The 21,372-nt window shown below is 44.0% G+C and overlaps 1 protein-coding gene and 1 pseudogene across 2 annotated transcripts in view; one reads left to right on the forward strand and one right to left on the reverse strand.

The window, feature by feature from the left end:
- Positions 1-9,153, reverse strand: part of CDKL1 (cyclin dependent kinase like 1) — a 56,161-nt gene extending 47,008 nt beyond the window's left edge. Inside the window, exon 1 of one of the 2 annotated variants that reach the window (XM_026000736.2) lies at positions 8,573-9,153. In XM_026000736.2, coding sequence (XP_025856521.1) covers positions 8,573-8,740 — 168 coding nt within the window. In that variant the 5' untranslated portion in view covers positions 8,741-9,153. Of the gene's footprint in view, positions 1-8,454 lie in introns of both variants that reach the window. The other variant, XM_072761500.1, reaches the window with a different exon arrangement.
- Positions 8,875-20,594, forward strand: LOC140599248 (small ribosomal subunit protein uS17-like; annotated as a pseudogene).
- Positions 20,595-21,372: the final 778 nt, after the last annotated feature.

A 21,372-nucleotide genomic window follows, 5' to 3' on the forward strand; every position in this document is an offset into this window, starting at 1 on the left:
ACTGCTCCACTTCCCATCCAAAATATCTTTATATGCTTGAACCTTAGTTATGGAAAGGGGTTGAATTTTTCCTCTAGGGTTCATGGGCCATATGCAAATCAGAAGATGTAACACATCCAGGGAGAAGAAATTCTATACCACAGCTTGGAGATAACTGTGGGTCCTGTTACATAAAGATTAAGGACAGTGTATATGAAGAACCTAGCAATATTCCAGTTAAAATAATTGATCTTTTATTATACTATTATAGCTATTTTTGGCCATGGTCCAGGTTAGTAACCCAATTCCTGTCATGGCTCCAGGAATTCTCTCCCTCCAAAAGTATCAAATTTTCTCTCTACTGGATTCATACCATTAGCATATAAATATACTGATTCACCCATATTAAAAACAACAAAAAAGCTCTCTCTTGATCCTACATCCTTCCATTTCTCAGTTTCCTTTTGTAATCCAATTCCTCAAAAGAGTTGCCCGAATCACCATCCCCACTTTGTTTTTCTTGTCCTCTCTGATGAGTCTTCTCTGATGAGTCCTCTCTGATGAAGCTTTCATTCCTACCACTCCACCTAACAGCTCTTGGAGATCTCAAATGACCCTTGTATCTTCAAAGCCAATGGCTAATTTGAAGTCTGCACTAATCATGACTTTTGACACTGTTGACCATCCCCTCATTCTTTTTTTTTTAAGTTTTTATTTGAATTTCAGTTAATATACAGTGTAATATTAATCTCAGGTATACAACTGAGTGATTCAACACTTTCATACAACACTGGTTGCTCATCACAAGTGTACCCCTTAATCCTCATCACCTGTTTCAACCATCCCCCCACCCACTCCTCCTCTGGTCACCATCAGTTGGTTTCTGGAGTTTCTTGGTTTGCCTCTCTCTTTTTCTTCCTTGTGATAATTTGTTTTGTTTCTTAAATTCCAAGTATGAGGGAAATCATGTGGTACATCTTTTTCTGATGGACTTAGTTTGCTGAGTGTGATACTCTCTAGCTCCATCCACATCATTGCAAATGGCAAGGTTTCATTCTCACCATCCCCTCATTCTTGGAACATTTTCTTCACTGAGATTTTCAGAGCATTGCTCTTGGGATTTTCCTACCTCAATGATCACTCCCTTTTTCTTCTCCTTTGTTGCTTTCTCCTCTTCTTCCTGACCTCCAAATATTGGAGCTCCAGAGTTCAATCTTTGGTATCTGTCTCTCCATTTGCTAGGGGAACCCAGTTCTCAGGGCCGTAGATGCCACTGTTATGCTAATGTCTCCCAGTTTTACATCTCTAACCTGGACTTCCTCCCAAATGCCAGATTTGTGAACTTAAATGCCTACCTACCTGTCTCCTTAGATTTGCATCTCAAATTTAGCATATCCAAAATAGAATTCCTGATTTCCTTTTCCCCAAATTTGTACCTGGGTCTCCCTCTCACAATGCATGATCTGATTTCATTGTTCTTGTAGTTACTAAAGTCATGAACACTGGAGTCCTTCTTGATTCCTCATCCAACCATCAGATTCTTATGCACACTTCTCTCAGAATCAATCTTGTATCTGACGACCTCGCCACTACCACTCTAACCCAAATCCCATCACCTCCATACCTGGATTGCTCCAATAGTCGTTTTTGTTTTGTTTTAAGGTTTTATTTATTATGAGAGAGAGAAAGAGAGAGAGAGAGAGAATGAGAGAAACACATGCAGGGAGAGGCAGAGGGAGAGGGAGATGCAGACTTCCTGCTGAACAGAGAGCCTGACATGGGGCTCCACACAGGGACTCCAGAATCTTGACCTGAGCCAAAGGTAGGCGCTTAACGGACTGAGCCACCCATGCACCCCTCTCCAATAATCTTCTAACTGATCTTCTTGCTCATGGAGCTGGAGCAACAAGAAGCTAGAGGAATCCTTCTAGAATGTATGTCATGCTAAGGCACCCCTCTGCTCAAAATCCTCTGATGGCTCCCATCTCATTCAAAGTAAAATCCATGATTCCTACTGAGGCACACAAGACCCTCGTGTCTGATCCCTTACTCTTCTAACTTCATCTCCTATGACCCTTGTCCTTGCTTACTGTGTGGTAGATGCACTGATCTCTTTGTTTCTCCTAGAACACACCAGAACATGCCTAATACACATCACTTGATCCTGCCTGTGGCCTTCGTACTCACTCGTCCTTCTGCCTGGAATGCCCGCATCACTCATCTCTTCCCATTTCCTTCTGGTATCTCTTCAAATGTCATTCATCAGAAAGGCTTTTCCTAACCCCTCTCTATAAAAAAGCCCCTTCATCACTGTTTACCCCTTTATCCTACTTTATATTTCACTACTTGACATTTAATTATTTGTCTACTGTCAGTCTCTCCTTACTTGGAGGGCAGGGGCCATGAGCATTCTCTGCTACAAACAGGGGTTCTGTAAAAAGTTCCCAGATGAACACATGCCAACTCTCTTATGCACAGGTGTCTCATAAAAAATGATGACTGAAAATATTGAATTCTTTTTCCTCCCCATTGGAAAGTGAGAAAGTGTAGGATAGCTGCTTTGAGCTCAGTATTGCAGTATAATTTTATTACTGTCACTAAATGGTACTTAATTTAGAGTATGTCCTTAGAGTATGAGCTGACTGATTATAACTGCTACAATTGTTTATATTTTTAAAAGACTAACTATGTAAGTGGGAAAAAATAAGATTCAGAATTAAACATTAAATGGTTGATTGCAATAAGATCTCTTGGTGAACAGTGAATTATAATTCGTTTAAAAATCAGCTTAGGGGGACACCTGAGTGGCTCAGCAGTTAAGCATGTGCCTTCAGCTCAGGGTATGATCCTGAAGTTCCAGGATCGAGTCCTACATCAGGCTCCCTGCATGGAACCTGCTTCTTCCTCTGCCTGTGTCTCTGCCTCTTTCTCTCTCTCTCTCTCGAATAAATAAATAAAATCTCAAAAAATAAAATAAAATAAAAAGCAGCTTAGGGACGTCTGAGTGGCTCAGTTGGTTAAGGTTCTGCCTTCAGCTCAGGTCATGATACCAGGGTCCTGGGATTGAGTTCACAAAGCGGGGAGCCTGTTTCTCCCTCTCCTTCTGCCTGCCACACTATCTCTTTCTGTGTCAAATAAATAAATAAAATCTTAATAAAAATAAAAAGCAGTTTATTTGGGGGTACCTGGGTAGCCCAATTAGTTGAGGATCTGACTCTTGGTTTGGGCTTAGGTGGTGATCTTGGGGTTGTAGAATTGAGCCCACTGTTGGGCTCCATGCTCAACATGGAGTCTGCTTGGGACTCTCCCCCTGCACTGTCCCCCCTCACTCTTTCTCTCTAAAAGTAAATAAATGTTTTCTAAAAAGTTTAATAGTAAAAAGACTAAATTTGTCTCATAAAAAGGTGTCATAAAAAATGTACCTTTTTTATAAATGGTACAAAATAATGTTATTTGAAAAGTTTCAAATTTTCCGAAAAAAATGTTTTCTAGAACTATTAGCAAAATCAGTTTTTGGATAATATTCATCACCCTCAAAAGCATTTACCAATGGATGGTTACATCCTCATATATGTTTCCATACCAAAAATGGGAAGCATTGTAGGTATGCTGCCTTGAAAATTATGCAACTGACTGTTAGATGATTCGTTCCTGTGATCTTATCTGCTTCAGAGGAAGAGGAAACAACCATAATTTTTTTAAGAGTCCAATAGTCCCAACTATTGGGAGTTGCTCTAAATTGTAAAATAAACAGTTTTAAAAACACACAAGGAATTCTCTGAGGATGGATAGAAGCCAAATTCTATTACAAATCTGAGGACCATTCAGTTCTTTTGTCACGCAAGTGTTTCACTGTCTCAGCCACAGACTCTATAAGCAGGACAGCACCTGACCTGTGGAATCTTTTTGTTCCCAGACACAGTGCTAACTTTCAGGCCATTTAGGTTGCACAAAGTAAACAAGGCGACCATTTTCATCAGCAGACAGCGAAATGAGAAAAATAATGGTACACATACACAGACATACACATAATCACACACATTATTCACCCACTACAGAAAAGTAGCTACACAGATGTTATTTGTAGTTGTCAGGAAGACTGTGCTTCTGTCTAAAATTGTGTCTTGGGCAGCCCAGGTGGCTCAGTGGTTGGGCACTGCCTTTGGCCCGGTGTGTGATCCTGGAGTCTCGGGATAGAGTCCCACATTGGGCTCCCTACATGGAGCCCGCTTCTCCCTCTGCCTATGTCTCTGTGCCTCTCTCTCTCTCTCTCTCTCTCTCTCAATGCGTCTCTCATGAATAAATAAATAAAACCTTTAAAAAAATAATAAAATTGTCTCTCCTTTTTTAAAAAAATATTAAAATGTCCTTTATTTTATGAAATGATGGTGAGGGTAGTTGGTTTTTTAAAAATACTGACAACACTATCCCAATTTGCAAAATAATAATAATAATAATAATAATAATAATTTTACAGATCCAAGAAATCCAAAAGTCTACATGGGAAATTATATATATATACACACGTGTGTGTGTGTGTATGTGTATAATCAAATATTATTTAGCCATAAAAAGAAGAAAATCCTGCCATTTTCAAAGACATAGACTTTGAGGGCACTATGCTAAGTGAAATAGGTCCGAGAAAGACAAATACTGGAAGTTTTCACTTATACATGGAATCTAAAAAAGCTGAACTCATAAAAATAGAGGGCAGAATGGCAGTTGGCAGGGACTGAAGGGTGGGGAGGTTGAGTACAAACTTCCAGGTAAAAGATGACAAAGTTCCAAGTGATCTAATGTACACATGATGACTACAGTTAACAATACATATTATATTCCTGAAAGTGGCTAAGAGAATATATCTTAAATGCTCTAACTACCAAAAAAATGTGGGGTGATGGAGGTGTTAGCTACCTTATTGTGGTAATCGTTTTATAATACATATGTGTAACAAATAGCATACTGTAGGCCTTAAATTTACACAGTGTTACATGTCACTTAGTAAATCGGGGGGGGTGGGGTTGTGGAGAAGAAAAAAAATCCAGAAGTCTACAAATGACAACTGTCTAATTAGAAAAATTTTGGCTGTCTTCTTGCTTTGCAGGAGAAAGCCAAACTCCTTAGCCTGGAATTCAAAGCCTTCCACACCTGGTCTTAATCTACGTGTCTTCTTTTTTACCGTAATAGGAGCGGTCAGGGGGTCAGCCCCTGCTGGTCCCCACGTGCTTTGGCTAATGTTACTGAGGTAACCTTCAGCCTCAATCTTCCTAGGTCCTGACCTTAGCAGGGGTCATTAAAAGCACAGCTCTACAAGAAGTGTGCCAGTATAGTGCCAAGAACTCAAACTGACTGAGCAGCAAATCCCCGGGGCCCACACTCCTGTGCTTTGTTCACAATTTAGGATTCCTCTTCCCACAGGCCACTGGAACTCTCCCTTGAATTCCAGCTCAGATGTGGGCCCTAAAACATCTGCCTAGATCTCCTCAGTTTCCTGTTCTCCAGGACTACAACACGTCCCCTGGAGTCAAGCGCCAGACCCCAAAGGCCACCTGGGACCAAGGTATAGCTTTGTGCAAAGCGTCACTTATCCCAGGCCACACCTACATTCAGGAAATTCCTCACACTGCCTTCTACTGAACCCTGGCTTCCTTTCCTTCTCTTCCTGGCCCATTAGCACCCAGCAGGCAATCTCGGCTAAGACTTTAGGGTTATAACCTGTATTCCCTCAATATATTGCTTTCTACTTATGCACCTTTTCCGAGGAGAAACTACCCTGAATGCCTTCTCATTCCATGCCTTCCTAAACACTTCGAAGTCTAGTTCAAATGTGCCTCTTAAACACTTTTATTTAGAGGGTTCTTGTCAGGAATGGAGACATAGGAATCCAGTTTATCAGGAGTGACAGCCAAGAAGAAATTTATCTTACTTCCCTTCCATGAGTTAACCATCTGAAATTTATTTTATACTTTCATATAAACATTGTTTTAGGGGCACCTGGGTGGCTCAGTTGGTTGAGCATCGGACTCTTGGTTTTGGTTCAGGTCACAATTTCAGCATCATGAGATCAACGAGGTTGACCTAATGCTGGGCACGGAGCTGGCTTGGCACTCAGCAGGGAGTCTGCTTGAGATTCTCTCTCCCTCTCCTGCCCCTCCCCCTGCTCACGTGCTCACTTGCTCACCCTCTCTCTAAAATAAATAAAACCTTTTTAAAAAACATTGTTTTAGACACAATGAGGCTCTATACACTTTACTGAAAAATTACATGGAGAAAATGTGACTTCATTTAAGAAACTTTCAATTCACTATTTCAGCAAATATTTAAGTACCCGGTAAATGTTGGGAACATCACAGCATGCTGAAAAGTTAGGGCTTTGAAGGACACACACTAACAGTCATCTAGTCCCATCACCTCATATAGATTGGGGGAGTCTACCTCTGTGCACTTCATTTTGAAGAATGGGGTGCTCTGTGCCTTGTAATCAGGCTCCTGTGCACACAACTCCTCTAGATAGCATCAATAAGAGAACACATCTGACTTCTTAATTCATTGGCAACAACCACCCTAAGAGCTTATTTTGTTAACATTTTTTTTCAATCTACAGTAACATTTATTGGAGGCCTACTATGTGCTTAGTAATCCATACAGAGACACAGAGGTCCCCATCCGGAAGCAGCTCAATTAATTCAGAGGGCTACACTTGTAAACCCAGTATTGAAGAGGGTTGAGAGGCATTCATAGGTGACCTTCAGAATCAGAAAAAGTATCTCTCCACTAGGAACAGACTGTCTTTTCTTTGGAGTAAATGAATCTTTTGAAACTAAGTTATCACCTTCTCCTCTAGGGAAAGCCTGAGAAAGTAAAAAACACAGATCAGCCCAAAAGAAAAGGTGAGAACCTGTCCCTGTAGTCGGGGTAAAGGGAGAGCAGTCCAGGGCATGGGCTGGGCAAACACTGCCAGTCTCACCCTTTCCTAGGGGAGACCCTATCGGAGTGGGAGTAGGGGAACCTTGGAAGTGTCTTCTCAGAGTAGATAACATCCTGCTAGTAGAGAACATCCCAAACGCAGAGAGAGAGGTTTCCCATTACCCACCCATTTAAATTTACCCAAAGCCTGCTAATTGACACCAGGATCCTTATTTAGAGATTACTCCACACACTCAAGCCATGGGCAAGAGAGACTTTTAGAGACACCTGGAGAAAACAGAGGCAAGGATAAGTGAAAATCTCCTGGATGTTCCCCTTACCTCCCCCACCAGTTTGCTCTTTGCTTGTCATATAGTCGGTTGGTAATATGGGTCCCAATATAGAGGCCTCAACTGTCTGAGACTCACTGGGTTCATACGTGTCACACTCTATGTTGGGATTTGGGTTTCCTCTTCACAGAAATTCAGAAAAGCAGCCTCTTTCTATTACAGGAAAAAAATATTTTCAGGTTGTAATAGACAACTTTTTCCACCGCTTCTGATTTCATGGTCTTCTAGGGTCAACAAACATTTTAAAAGTGATCATTGGGATCCCTGGGTGGCGCAGCGGTTTGGTGCCTGCCTTTGGCCCAGGGCGTGATCCTGGAGACCCGGGATCGAGTCCCATGTCGGGCTCCCAGTGCATGGAGCCTGCTTCTCCCTCTGCCTGTGTCTCTGCCTCTCTCTCTCTCTCTATCATAAATAAATAAAAATAAAAAATAAAAAAAATAAAAGTGATCATTATGTTTCTTTAAGACAAATCTTTTTGGGGTGCCTGGGTGGCTTAGTTAAGTGTCTGCCTTCGACTCAGGTCATGATCCCAGAGTCCTGGGATTGAGCCCCACTTTGGGGCTCCTTGCTTAGTGGGGAGTCTGCTTCTCCCTCTCCCCCTGCTTGTGCTGTGTGTCAAATCAATAAGTAAAAAATCTCTCTAAAAAATAATTTTTTCGGGCAATCCAGGTGGTTCAGCACCACCTTTTGCCCAGGTTGTGATCCTGGAGACCCGGGATGGAGTCCCATGTCAGGCTCCCTGCATGGAGCCTGCTTCTCCCTGTGTCTTTGCCTCTGTCTCTGTCTCTGTGTGTGTGTGTGTGTGTGTGTCTCATGAAAAAATAAATAAAATATTTAAAAAAATTTTTTTTTCTAGAGAAAGGACATTATGATGTTCAGCAGCAGATAAATGTAAAGCGTAAAGAAAACCCGACAGCTTCCTAGCAGTTTGAAAACAGGTGAATGATTAATTATCTTCAGGGACTGAGAATGTTAACAGGAGATGGCCTGAAAGTTCAAAAACTCACGAATGCTAAGTTCGTGGGTTTGTGGGGTTGTGGTAAGCTTCTGCAGTATCAAAGTTGATGGCTCCTGAAGTACCAGGTCTGCAGCCAACATGGGAAAGAAGCTATGGGGAAGAAAATTGAAACGTCCCACAAGCATCTCCATCTTTCCCTGCACTGGTGTCCCTGCTTTCTAGCTCGTTACGTAATTGGGGACCTGTCCACGGACGTCCTACCTGTGTCCATGAGGACAGCAGCCCATGCAGGAAAGAGATGTTAACACACTCATGAAACATCACGGCAGTCGGTTCCATGTCTTTAGTCCCTGGAAATTCGCTTTAAAGAACCCATTACCTTGAGCATGCGGATTTCTCGAAGGGCGATTTTCTTTATGACAGGGTCATCTTCCGCTTCCAGAAATCTCTTGATGGCTACAATCTGACCCGTGTCCCTGTTTCTGCATTTGAACACGACTCCATAGGATCCTTCGCCGATTTTCCCGATTTTTTCATACTTCTCCATCGTAGAGGACCAAACCTTAAACCGGATGGATCTTCACATGGTCTGAAAACGTCGCTCAGGAAGCACCGGCGCGGACGGCCCTGGAGCCGCGCTCGACCCGGCCCGGAGGAGCCCCCCGGGGGGGGGGGGGGGCTATGAGGCGGGACCGCGGGGTCCTTACAGCTCGCCCCGCCGTGGCAGCGCGCTGCGGGCTGAAGCCGGCCGGGCCCGCTGCCCTCGACCCGGTCCTGGCGTCCCGGCACACACCCTGCAAGTCAGGACACGACCCGTCGTCCAAACCGACCCGAGCTGTACGGTCATCGGTCTGGGGGGAGGTCAGAGCTCCCGCGATCTGGGACACCGGAGCCGGCTGCGGCCTGGGAAGGCTCCGGGCTTCCCCGGTTCTGAGGTCCCCGCGGGGGCGGGGCAGGGGCGGGGGCGGGGGGGAGCCCGGCGGGGAGCGGGGCCGCGCAGTCCCCCCCCGCGCAGTCCCCCGCCCGCCCCCGCCCTCCGCGCCCCTGGAGCCGCGCACCTGGCGGCGGGGCCCGCAGCCCCGGCCCGCGCCTCTCCAGCCCGGGACTCACGCCCCCGCCCCGCCGCCGCCGCCGCCGCCATCCCCGCGGGCCGGGCCGGCCTGGGCCCCGGTGTCCGCCTCCGGGCGGGGCCGCCCGCGCCACGAGCGCCCCGCAGCCCCCCGCGCTCTAACTCGCCCGCGCGCCCCGCGACCTGCGGCCTCCCCGGTCTGCCGCGCTGGCCGCGAACGCCTGGAGGGCTGGAGGGCGAGCTCCTGTGTCTGTCTGTCCACCCCCGCGCCGTAGCCTCGGGTCGCAGCCCGCGGAAGGAGGGGCGCCCGGGCTCCGGGGTGAGGGCCGCCTTGGGGCCCTGGGACGAGCCCTGCAGGGGCTCCCGGCAGGGAGCCTGCTGCTCTGCCTGTGCCTCCGCCTCCGCCTCTCTCTGTGTATCTCTCATGGATAAATACATTAAATCTTAAAAAAAAAGAATGGCGAATGAGCGAAAGGTAGAGAGAGGGAGGTATGATGACTGAAGCTGGCTCAAGTCAACACTTCTTCCATTTGCTTGGGGATCCATCACCACTGACTTCCTACATAGCTGGGCTTTCTGATGTGGGAGGTGCAGATTTACAGAGCCCACCTTGCTTTAGTGTTTGTTTTTTTCCTTAAGAAATCTCTATGCCCAATGTGGGACTCCAACTCAGGACCCTGAAATGAAGAGTCAGTGCTCTACCCACTGAGCCAGATGGGTGTTCTTTTAGGTTCCTTATTCTCATCCTTCTCCCAACTGGCTCCCATTCACTCAGGTCACAGCACAACGGTGGGAACTTCATGGACCTGGGGAAATCATGAAATAGTTTGCTACTAGGCAGATTGCCACCGTGCCTTACCACCAATCCCATGCAGTATGCCCAGCCCTGAGATGGGTGGTTTGCCCCAGAAGTGATACCTGAGGAGAGAAAAGTGTCACACTGTCTATGAAACAGGAACCAATCCCGCACCAAGCAGCATGCCCCTAAAGGTGAATCTGGTTAGGGTTCAGGAAGGAGCCGGAGCTCTGAGGAGAGGAATGGGTGGCTGCCTTGACCACGGAGTAGCATATAGATGGGGTCTTGGGATGAGCTACAGGTGGTCTGTGAACCTCCTAGAAATTGTTTGCAAATGGCAACCACTGATTGTCTCTGTAGTTTTGCCTTTTCCAGAATGGCATATAAGTGTCACCTTTTGAGGCTAACGAACCTTCTTTTACTTAACATAATGCGTTGGAGATTCATCTATGTAGTTGCATTTATAAGTAGTTCATTCATGTTTATTGCTGAGTAGTATTCCATTGTATGGATAAACCAGACTGTTTATTCCCAGTTGAAGAATATTTGAGTTGTTTCTAGTTTTGTGATTATGAATCAGGCCCCTGTGAACATCATGCATGGTCTTTTGTGTGAACATTTGTTTTCCTTTCTCTTGGGAAAATAATACTTAGGAGGAGTACTGCTGCGTCACAGGATAAGTGTATGTTATTGTAAGTAATTGCCAGAATGTTTTCCAAAGTGACTGTGCCATTTTACATCCTGCCAGCCATGTTCCAATTACTCTGCATCTTTGCCAGCATTTGGTATTCAGATCTTTTGATTTTAGCCAGTCTAATAGGTAAGTAATTGTCTGTGTGTGTGTGTGTGTGTGTGTGTGTGTGTGTGTGTAAGATTTTATTTATTTATTCATGAGAGATACAGAGAGAGAGAGAGGCAGAGACATAGGCAGAGGGATAAGCAAGGGGGACTCATGACGTGGGACTCATCCCAGAACCCCAGGATCATGACCTGAGCCAAAGGCAGGCGCTCAACCACTGAGCCACCCAGGCTTATCCCATGTCATTCTTAATGTTAGTAATTTGATTTTTTCCCCCTTCTTTCTCTTTATCAGTTTGACTAAGTTTTATCAATTTTATTGATCTTTTAAAAGAAACAACTTTTGATTTAGTTGATTTTTCTCTATGATTTTTATGTTTTTCAATTTCATTGATTTCATCTCTATTATTTTTTCTTTCCGCTTGCTTTGCTTTTAGCTGCTTTTTCTAGTTTTTTCTAAGATGGAGACTTAGACTCCTAATTTTAGATATTTCTTCTTGATAATATAAGCCTTTGACGCCATACATTTTCCTCTAAGCACTACTTTAAGTGCATCCCAGAAATTTTAATATGTTGCATTTTCACTTTCATTCATCTCAAAGTATTTTCCAGTTTATCTTGTGACTTCCTGTTTGACCCGTGGTTTATTTTGAAGTGTGTTGTTCAGTTTCCAACTACTTGGGGGCTTTCGAGGTATCTTTTTATTACTTATTTCTCGCTTAATTCCATTGTTTTCAGAGAAATCTCTTTGTATGACTTACATTCTTTGAAATGTGTTAAGATTTGTTTTATGGCCCAGCAACTGATCTATGTTGGTGAAGATTTCTTTCTGACAGTTAAAAAAATTATTTTTAAGTGATATGGCAAAGTCAGTGTGACTTTCTCTAGAGCTGCCTTGTATGAAGTTCATACGAGGTTGCAGTTAGTCTGGAAAATTAACTTTATGAACTCTACAAGGTTCAGTACCCAAGGAGCCTGGAGTTGAGCCAAGCCAAGCCCAGTGGTAGTTAAAGTGGGGAGCAAGTGTACCATTTATTTACGTCTAAGTAGGCAGTGAACCAGAAAGCCAGCCAGTCACACTGGCAGCTGCACCAGTTGTTTTGTTTGGAGGAAGTTGGAGCAAAATATTAGAGGATAACTTTGCAAGGGAGACAAACAGTTGATGTCACCATTTAGCACCAGAGAGGATACTGTGGCCTCTCAACTGTCAAATCACAGGCAGTGCTTTTGATTGGCAGGACTGAAACTTGTTGTGGGTTTTGTTGTTGTTGTTGTTTTTTAAAAGATTTTATTTATTTATGCATGAGAGACACAGAGAGAGTCAAAGACACAGGCAGAGGGACAAGCAGGCTCCCTGTGGGGAGCCTAATGTGGACTTATCCCAGGACCCAGGATCATGACCTGAGCTGAAGGCAGACACTCAACCACTGAGCCACCCAGGTGCCCCTGAAACTCATTTTGGTAACCGAGAATGATAACTCCTGGGAAGTATAGTTCTTGGGAGCTAAGACATAGTCTGATATGTGGGCTCTTTTTCTCAAGCAAGAGCAAAGAACAGTGATACAACATTGTCTTTTTCTACTAACAGTGACCTTTTATTTGTGGCTCTGCATAATTAGAATCCTTCAGCATCCCTGGATTACAGAAACAGTCCTGAGGTATTTTAATCACTGAAGGAAGCAATAAACATTCTGTAGAGCTATAACACATGGTAAGAGAAAGAGCCTGAGATCTGGAGTCAGAAGACTAGGATTTCTACCTTCTTACTAGTGTTTGATACTGTGCAAGATAACTACTATTGCCAAAACAACAATAGCAACAACTAGTGTGTACTTCGTGGCAGGCATTATGTGAAGACATTCATGAAGACATTATTTTCTATGTGAGCCTCACAATAGCCCTGGGCGATGGGCATCAATGTTATCGCGAGGAAGGGGAGTTTTAGTATGGGGAAATCATTTTTTTAATTTTTTTATTTTTTATTTTTTTAATAATAAATTTATTTTTTATTGGTGTTCAATTTGCCAACATACAGAATAACACCCATTGCTTATCCCGTCAAGTGCCCCCCTCAGTGCCCGTCACCCATTCACCCCCACCCCCCTCCCTCCTCCCCTTCCACCACCCCTAGTTCATTTCCCAGAGTTAGAAGTCTTCATGTTCTGTCTCCCTTTCTGGTATTTCCCATCCATTTCTTCTCCCTTCCCTTCTATTCCCTTTCACTATTATTTGTATTCCCCAAATGAATGAGACCATATAATGTTTGTCCTTCTCCGATTGGGCAAGTCATTTTTTTTAAAAAAAGATTTTATTTATTTATCCATGAGAGACACAGAGAGGCACAGACATAGGCAGAGAGAGAAACAGGCTTCCCAAGGGGATCCTGATGCGGGACTTGATCTCAGGACCCCAGGATCACAACCTGAGCCAAAGGCAGAGACTAGAATGGGTAAGTCATTTGTCTAAGGACACACAGCTAGTGAGTTGCAAAGCAGGGATGGGAATGTAGGCAGTGAGTCCAGAACCTTTGCTCCTAACTGTTTTGCTAAAACTACCTAACGTGTAGGGGTGGTTGTCAGGATTTTGAATGAAGGTGTGGGACACTGGGAGTTGACCTACAATGCACAATGTAATGCCCTTTTTTAAAGCTGCCTGGAAGAAGAGTCTTGTCCACATGCTTCTTTCTCACAATAACCCAGCAACTTCCTCTGTGTGCAGCTCCGACACTCTGGAGAACTAACCTCCCCAGGCTTGGGCAGGATACTGACACCTCATCTGCACGCTGAATACAGGGCAATGCTGGAAGCTTTTCTTTTCTCCCCCCAATTATATTTCCTTAAGGAAAAGGAAGTTGAGTCATTGTGATCTTAAGATGATACTATATAGCTGCTTGAGGAAATACTTGAATTTACTTTCCCTGCTTTAAGTGAATTTGGAAAGGAAATCATTTTGTGGACACACACAAAAAATAGCTAATACTACCATTTAGGGACACTTAGGTTTCCAGCTCAATAACCACACTATCTCAAATCCTTATAACACTCCTACACGGTTGGATATATTAACTGGTTGGAATTATTAGCAGCCCCATTTTATAAAAGACACAGCTAAGGCTCTGAGAGTTTGGTCACAGTAGACAAGCCATCCAGCTATCCAGGGCAAAAGAAAGGCAGGTTTCAAGCCCAACCCCACTTATTTCCAAAGCGCAAACTCTGGAGGTGCTACATGGAATAGTGACAACTAAGAACATTTGTGAACAGCCTAAAGAGACAAATCACTGCGAACCATTATAAAACCAGGCATGTAAGTAACTTTTCCCCTTATCCGGAGACTGGTGAATTAATGTAAATATTTGAAAATAAATGTAAAATAAGGGCCTATCATCCTTGACTTTTTGTGAGCCTAGCCAACAGTGAAATAAAGTGTTTTCATCCCTAATTAACATACCCTTAGTTGTTCTATACTTTTTCTCTTTAAATACTTATTGCAGGGGCACCTGGGAGGCTTAGTAGGTTAAGCATTCAATTCTTGATTTTGGCTCAGGTCATGATCTCAGGATCCTGAGATCTAGCCTCGAGGAGGGCTCTATCCTCAGCGTGGAGTCAGTCAGCTTGGGATTCTCTCATTCTCTCCCTCTCCCCCTCCTGCCATCACATGTGCTTTCTTTCACTCTCAAAAAAAAAAAAAAAAAAACCCCTGCATTTTACATATGGCAAGCCATCCTTTTAAAGCACCTCTTCTAAAAGTCTTCTTTGTTCCTGAATCTCCTTTAAAAACTTCAACGTCTTTTTGCATTTCCAGATTTTAAAGCAACCACCCAGTACTTTTGCCCTTGAACCCAAATGCCATAAGAGCTCAGCAATATTAACACTAAAACCTTGGGAGAGTTATATGGCTGGCCCTGGGCTACCTGTGGATGAGTCACTGTGTACGATGATCCTTCTTCAGGAAATTGTTTCAAAACCTCAGGTGTACATCTCTTTGCCACCTTGGACAGCTGATTGCCAACCATACGTATCTTAAATAAGGCAATCCATGTACATTTCCGTGTTTTATGATTTTGAATCCTTACATTCTAGGAAAAGAAGCTAAATTTCCAAAGGTAAATTTATGAGACTGAAGAAATAGGAAAGGCACATTAATGACTTTCTGAACTTCAGCTTAAAGCCATGACACAGAAGCAGCTATTTGAAAAGCAGGCTTTTCCTGAGATCTGGCATGTGTTGGCCACCACGCTGGACACTGGAGACCAAGAAGTGACTTCCCTGACCTCAAACGCCATGTCAGTGTGCATAGCCAGTGCTCCTGCCTCCCCACCTTCAGCTGCAGCTTTTATAAAATGAGGCTGTTAATAATTCCAATCAGTTAACATATCCAACTGTGTAGGAATGTTATAAAGATTTGAGATAGTGTGGTTATTGATCTGGAAACCTAAGTGTCTCTAAATGGTAGTTATTAACTATTTTATGTGTGTGCCCACAAAATGCTTTCCTTTCCAAATCCACTTAAAGCAAGAACTAGATAGGAGAACATGGAGGACTTTCTAAAATACTTCCCAAGGGTCTGTAAAGATGAGAAGACACACCTGGCATTTAAGGAAACAGATACAGAAAATGTTTACAAGGCATTCAGAGTCAAAAAACAAATTGGTGTGTGCCTGGGTGGCTCAGCAGTTGAGCGTCTGGCTTGGGCTCAGGGCATGATCCCATGGTCCTGCGATCAAGTCCCATGTCAGGCTCTCCTCAGGGAGCCTGCTTCTCCCTCTGTCTGTCTCTCTGCCTCTGTGTGTCTTTTATGAGTAAATAAATAAAAATCTTTTAAAAACAAAACAAAAACAAAATTTGCTTTAGGTAGCAAACAGGCCAAGAACCTGGATTTCAATTCTGATTTAAATACTCTCCATCTGCCATATCACACTGAGGCTTCAAATTAGGTAATTCTAATATGTGGCTAAAGAGATAGAAATCTGCCTTAAGAAAACCCAGTATCAAAATAGAAATATTCATGGGTGTGACAAGGTAAGGGAGAGGACAGGGAATGTGAATTATTTGCATTTAAAAAATACTCTTCGGGATCCCTGGGTAGCGCAGCGGTTTGGCGCCTGCCTTTGGCCCAGGGCGCGATCCTGGAGACCCGGGATCGAATCCCATGTCGGGCTCCCGGTGCATGGAGCCTGCTTCTCCCTCTGCCTTTATCTCTGCCTTGTCTCTGCCTCTCTCTATATATATGACTATCATAAATAAATAATAAAAAAATTAAAAAAAAATACTCTTCACTTAAAGTGAGATTTCTTTTCATATAGATGGTTATAAAACTGCATTTGTTTCTTGAATGCAGCTAATACTTTAAGTCCTCTCAACTTTCCCTCCCTTATAGAGACGTTGTGATGCTTATTCACTGGTGTCTAACTCTTTGTACAAACAGAAACCATTGGCATCCTAGATACATCTCCCATGTCAACCATTGAATTTTTAGGCATCTGTTGATCCAAAAGATCTAAATAGTTTCATAAGATCATCTTTAAGCTGCATACATGTCAAGGATTGAGTGGAGATCATAGTTACAACCACAGGAGGAAATCCTTTATTGTAAGCCGCTTTCACAGGAATGGCTCATCAAGTATTAGCCGTTGAGGTATTGTGGGGGCATCTTAAATGAATCCATGTGTGGGTCCTTCTAAAATATACATATTTAAACAATATTTCCTTCAAACAATAAGAAATCCCGCACCTTACACAGCAACATATTTCTTTTTCTACAGAATCATCTGACCTGCTTTCGCTAGTGAAAGCGTGAGCCCTGGAGCTAGACCGCAACTCCAGCTCTCCTTTGAGCCATCTGTGAGGACTCAGGGCAAGTTGCTCAACCTCCTTACGCTTCATTTGTGTCCCCTGCCCCGTAGCAATCAGCTCTCTTCCAAGTCATTGCGAGGGCTGAGTGCTAAAACCGTGTTAGCCTTTACTGTTATCATCACATGCTAGTAATAATCTGCGTATTGTTTTGTGTTCAAGCGGGAACTCCATGTGCTAAAATGTATGCCATCCTTTACTGAAAGGTGTAAATTTATAGATTCACTCAAAGCCTGCCAGTCAAAGAACATCCTTGTAGTCACTCAGAGTCCTAGGCAACAGGGCTTGGGTTCTTCTCAGGAAGCCAGGGCTTCCCCCGGCCAGGGCAGCCCCTTTCTACCACAGCACGCTGCTGCTCAGCGGCCGGGCCCGACGGTCTCAGAGGAAGGACACAGCACGTGATGAAGGGCCAGTCAGACGCGGGTTCAGATCTGGGTTCTACCTTTAACGGCTGTGTAAAACCAGGAAAATTACTTCTTGTATTGGTCTGGGATTTTTTTTTTTTTAAGATTTTATTTATTCATGAGAGACACAGAGAGAGGCAGAGACACAGGCAGGGGGACAAGCAGGCTCCCTGAGGGGAGCCCAATGTGGGACTCGATCCCAGGACCCTGGGATCCCGACCTGAGCCTAAGGCAGCTGCTCAATCACTGAGCCACCTAGGTGTCCCCCCTTTTTTTAATTAACTTTTTTTTCTGAGGTAATTGCAGATTCATATGCAGTTGTAGAGATCCCCTAAAGTGCCCGGTTTCCCCCAGTGCTAACATCTTGCCAAACTCGGGGACAGAACCACGACGGGATATGCCCACGGCTGAAGTCAGCCTACAGGACAGCTGTATCACCACAGGTACCCCAATGTTACCCTTCCCCCTGTCCTGGAGCCCTGCATGGGAAGAAGTTCTTCTGCGGGCCGGGGTGGGTAAATACTCAGAGCTGGGATGGCAGGATTATACAGCAAATGTATATTGAACCTTCCAAGGCGCCGCCATGTGATTTTCCGAAATGGCTGTGCCATTTGCTGGCTCCTCAGCAAGACAGGAGAGTCCTGGTTGCTCCACATCCTGACAAGCGCTTGATACTGTCAGTCTTTTCTTTCTCTTTAAATTATGGTAAGAGGCACACAACATAAGATTTACTACCTTTACCATTTGAAGTGGACATCTCAGTGGTATTAAGTGCTTTCATGTTGCTGTGCAGCCGTCTCCACTATCTTAGAGCTCTGTTCATCTTGTAAAATGGAAATGCTGCGATGCACCCAGGGTACAACTTCCCATTCCGGCCCCTGGCCCTGCCTTGCCTGCCCTCTCGCTCCTCCTCACCACCCCTTTGCCTCCTCCCGGCCTCTGGCAACTGGCCTTCCATTTTCTGGATGTACTTTTGTTTTTTTAATATTCTATTTATTTATTCATGAGAGACACACAGAGAGAGGCAGAAGACATAGGCAGAGGGAGAAGCAGGCTCCCCACGGGGAGCCCAATGCAGGGCTCGATCCCAGGACCCTGGGATCACACCCTGATCAAATGCAGACTCTCAACAGCTGAGCCACCCAGGCATCCCTGTGTTTTGACTACTCTAGATACCTTTCACATTTTAGCTATTTGAGCAATGCTGCTATGGATACAAGTGTACAGATATCTCTTTGAGACCTCGACTTCAGTCTTTTGGGTACACCTAGAAGTGGGATTGCTAGGTAGTAGGGTAATTCTACTCACAGTTTTTAATTTTGTGAGTAACTACCATACTGCTTTCCACAGCCATGGCGCCATTTTACATTCCCACCAATAGTACACAAGGGTGGGATTTCTCCGCAATTTCTCCGCATCCTCCCTAACACTTATTACTTTGTTTTTTTGGTTTTTTGGTTTTTTCTTGATAGTGGTCATCCTCCTGGGTGTGAGTGAGTGGTATCTCACTGTGGTTTTGAATTGTGGCCTGGAATCTTAGTTGCCAACCACAGAAGCCATTTCAGCTAGTTTAAAAAGAAGGGGATTTATTAAGGGATATTAAACAGTTTGTAGAATCTCCGGGAAAGGCAGATAGTGAAGTCTAGAGGCTGCATAGCCAGAAACAACACCAAACCCTCCATGCAGGACTGCCTTGGTCAGGCCTGAGCACTGCTGGTGCTGCTGGTGCTGCTGGCTGGCTATCACACACAAGGCTCTCATCATTCCTGTCACTGAAGACCAGACTCCTCTCTACTATCCAAGCCAGAAAAGTGGATTTGGGATAGCACCGCTTATACATGCTGCTCTCATTCTGACTGAGACTAGTGTGACTTTGACTGAGACTTGTACCCTGACTGTGAAGGTGCTGGGAAACGGACTCGGAGTTTCTGCCTATGAATCCGAGATTCATAATGTGGGAAATTACTTTAGCAGAGGAAACATTTTCAAAGATAGCCACAAAGCATAAGAAATATACGCAGTGCTTCCCCACACCGTTTATAAATAGGGATAATTATAGCTACCTAATGGACTCATTTTAAAGATGAAATGAGGTCCCACAGGTAAAGTGTGTAACACAGTGTCTGACACATGGCAGATGCCAATCATATTATCCTTCTCCTTTCTCTCAATAAAATGTAAGCTGTTAGTTACTTCCTGTGTGCCAGAAGGTTGTTATGTAGGCCGCTATAGGATACAATTTTTAGGAACCTCAAAAGAGCTCTAGGATTCCCCTAATATCCTATCCTAAGTTTCGTGTTATTATTTTTGCTTAAGTTCTGATCTTGAGAAAATGCAAATACCTGAAAAAGGAGGGCCATTCTATGGATGACACATTAATACAAGGCCACATCATATGCTGGAAAGAACACTCGGGCATTAAGAGATCTGAGCTCATATCCCATTTCCTTATAACTGTGTGATCCTGAGCAATTGGTTACCTTCTTTCAGCTTTTCCCCTCTACCAGGAGGAGAGGGAGGTACCAAATCACCATTGAGTTCTTTGGTGCCACACTGCTATTAGTAGAGGCTCTGGAAAGCAGGTTCTGATGTGGAGCAGAAAGGGGAAAGCTGAAATGTTGGGGCCCTTAAAGGAATCTCAAACTCCTGGGGGAAAACAGGACACCAAAGAACCTCAAAATGATGGGGTGTGTGTGTGTGGTGTGTGCTCTTCCCAATGCCACTGTGGCTGCTATGTAACGTGGGATTCAGTAAAAACATCAGCACAATAAGTGGCAGAAAAGTTAAGATTCTGGATTACCCTTTTCTCAGGCAGCCACAAAGATTCAGACTGAGCCTATCTACCAAAAACAGCCAACCACCTTTCAAAATAAGAAGAGGGGGGGATCCCTGGGTGGCGCAGCGGTTTGGCGCCTGCCTTTGGCCCAGGGCGTGATCCTGGAGACCCGGGATCGAATCCCACATCGGGCTCCCGGTGCATGGAGCCTGCTTCTCCCTCTGCCTGTGTCTCTGCCTCTCTCTCTCTCTCTGTGACTATCATAAATAAATAAAAATTAAAAAAAAATAAGAAGAGGGGATCTGCTTGGAGGAACTAGCAAGGAGAAACCCCTGCGACACTATAGAAACATCGATCTGGTCTTTAAATTATCCAAGGATGCCATCGAGGGCACCTGTATTGACCAGAAATGCCCCTATCATGGTAACATCTTCATTGGAGGGCGGATTCAGTCTGGTGTGGTGACCAAGACAAAGATGCAGAGGACCATTGTCATCCTCTGAGACTATCTCCACTACATTTGAAAGTGCAACCACTTTGAGAATCGCCACAGGAACATGTCTGTGCCCCTGTTGCCCTGCATCAGGGATGTCCAGATAAGCGACAATTGTTACCATGAGCGAGCGCCAGCCCATGAGCAAGACTGTGTGCTTCAACGTGCTCAGTCACTAAGGCCACTCACACCAGGAAGCAATACCAGAAGTCTTGAGACTAGACCTATGTTCACACCCCTGAAGAAAATAATTTTTCCAGAGACACCTGGGTGGCTAGGTGGTTGAATGTCTGCCTTTGGCTCAGGGCGTTATCCTGGGGTCCTGGGATCCCAGGCTCTATGCAGGGAGCCTGTGTCTCCCTCCACCTATGTCTCTGCCTCTCTCTCTGTGTCTCTCATGAATAAATAAATAAAATCTTTAAAAAAAAAAAAAAAGAACTTTTCCAGTAGAAAGATTTTGTGGATTACTTAGGTATCTTGAAATTCTGTCCTTCTGGATGAGATAGATGTAGCCTTACACTGCTAACTGAACCGCTCTATAGTCCATTCCTTTGTTTAATAATCCATGTCACTCTTATCTTTGATTTATCATGAGTTCCATAGGTTCATTGTGCCCAAGTGTGACAAAAATAGGCTCTAAAAATATACTTTGTGGTACACAGCTGGTCTCTAACTAAAGTTTGTTGAATAAAAATGCCACTTGTGGCACTAGAAATGGGGTTTAGTGCATTATTCATTCACTGCTATTCATTTCCCTAACAGTCTGAAGAAGAATGTTCAGAAATTATAAAAATAGGTACATTACGTGTTATTTATTGGAGACACTGGTCTTTCAAACAAAAATCACACGAGTTGGGTATAAATTGATGGGAAAAAGATTGTCTCTGTACTCAATGATGGAATGATAGTAATGGAGATTAATTATTATTTATCAAGTAAAGATTTTCTGTAACCTACTATAGATGTATAGTCTTTGTTCTTGGGCATTAATTCC

This window comes from Vulpes vulpes, chromosome 6 (assembly GCF_048418805.1).
Source record: "Vulpes vulpes isolate BD-2025 chromosome 6, VulVul3, whole genome shotgun sequence".
Lineage (NCBI taxonomy): Eukaryota > Metazoa > Chordata > Mammalia > Carnivora > Canidae > Vulpes > Vulpes vulpes.